Consider the following 1,657-nt stretch of genomic DNA (forward strand, 5'->3'; position numbering starts at 1 on the left):
CTAGAATCTTTATGGTGCATTGTCCTGTTAAACTGCTGGCTCCTTTATCAGCAGCTATAACTTCCATATCATAAATCCTGAAATCTTCATAGTTCAGCACTCCCTTAACTGTAATTTCACCAGTGGTAGGATTCAGATTAAATGTCTCCTGTGTTTTTTCTGATGTATATAAACTGTACGAATATATTATATCAGAATTTGACCCTTCATCTAAGTCTGTTGCATTAAGATCAAGAACAAGACTTCCAATCGGAGAGTTTTCCAATATTTTAACACTAAGATTTTCTTTTTCAAAGACAGGTGGATTGTCATTAGTGTCCAGAACATGAACAATAACACTTGCAGTACCAGAACGAGCGGGTGTTCCTCCATCTACAGCTGTGAGTATCAAATTATGAACAGGCTGCTGCTCTCGATCTAATGTCTGTTTTAAGATCAAATTCGCAAATTTCGTTCCATCTCTTCCGGTCTGAACTTCAATATTAAAATATTCACTTTCACTCAAATGGTAGGTTTTCACTGAATTGGATCCGACATCAGGATCGACTGCATTACTCAGAGAAAATCTTTCTCCTCTTGCCGTCGCTTCAGATATATCCAAATGTATGGCGTCTCTTCGAAATTGTGGGGCGTTGTCGTTCATATCAAGAATTTCTACTTCTATATTAAATATTCGTAAAGGGTTTTCTAATATAACCTCCAGTCTAAGATAGCAAGACGCTGACGACTTTGTAGGGCAAATGTTTTCCCTGTCAATCTTTTCAACAACATACAGCTCACCAGTCTCTTTGTTCACATCCAGATATTTCTTGTTCGTGATGATATCAAGACGCATCTTCCTCTGATTCAGTGTTTTCACATCCAGCCCGAGGTCGGTGGCGAGATTAGCCACGACGGATCCTTCTTTGATTTCTTCGGGCATCGAATAATGAGTTACTAAACCCGATATCTGATACACAATCGAAAATAGAAGAGCAATGAACAGCACGTACCATTTCTCTGACTCCATTGTTATGAGGAACCCTTTGTTGTTCACGGACTTGCAGCACTTTAAACGATATTCTTTACTTTCCAATGATATAAAAATTTCCTGTAACGGATTTGACCACAAATATTTTCACAAAAAATTTTTCCCGCTACGTTGTTCCCGTAGTAAAATGGCCACACGTCTTTTCGCATTGCAATTTCAGCACCACTGAGCTTTCTGGTCGTATCCCGACTTCCACAGTGAATGCTGGTTACGTTCGTAGTTCCACCTTTTGCTAACGGAACAGCGACACCGATAATATATAATATTATATCAGAGATTTTGAATTTTCTCCGAACATTCGTTAATAAATTTCAATTTCAATATATATAATTTCAATGAATATAGTTAGCATTAATATATATATATATATATATATATATATACAGAGAGAGAGAGAGAGAGATAGGTACTATAGTACAAAAAATAACAGGTGCGTTTAGAATTACTATAATACTATTAATGAGCTTAAATAACAGTAAATCACTCCTGAACTTTTACAATGTGAAAGGAGTCTGCTGTATATGATGAATGAATAATGAATATAAAAAATCATGAACATAAATACAAATATCGACACTGAACTCTCACCTGTAGAGTAGAAGCTGCTGAGTCACTAGTGTCTGTCAG

At 36.5% G+C, this 1,657-nt stretch overlaps 2 protein-coding genes across 2 annotated transcripts in view; both read right to left on the reverse strand.

Moving 5' to 3' along the window:
* LOC106633530 (protocadherin-10) overlaps positions 1 to 1,236 on the reverse strand; it is an 18,193-nt gene extending 16,957 nt beyond the window's left edge. Inside the window, exon 1 of the mRNA XM_042226961.1 lies at positions 8 to 1,236. Within this exon, the coding sequence (XP_042082895.1) occupies positions 8 to 1,009 (1,002 nt within the window). The 5' untranslated portion in view covers positions 1,010 to 1,236. The remainder of the gene's footprint in view (positions 1 to 7) is intronic.
* Positions 1 to 1,657, reverse strand: part of LOC121815521 (protocadherin beta-15-like) — a 21,352-nt gene that overhangs the window by 6,625 nt on the left and 13,070 nt on the right. The window lies entirely within an intron of this gene.

This window comes from Haplochromis burtoni, unplaced genomic scaffold (assembly GCF_018398535.1).
Source record: "Haplochromis burtoni strain Fernald_Lab_line unplaced genomic scaffold, NCSU_Asbu1 Contig_236, whole genome shotgun sequence".
NCBI lineage: Eukaryota > Metazoa > Chordata > Actinopteri > Cichliformes > Cichlidae > Haplochromis > Haplochromis burtoni.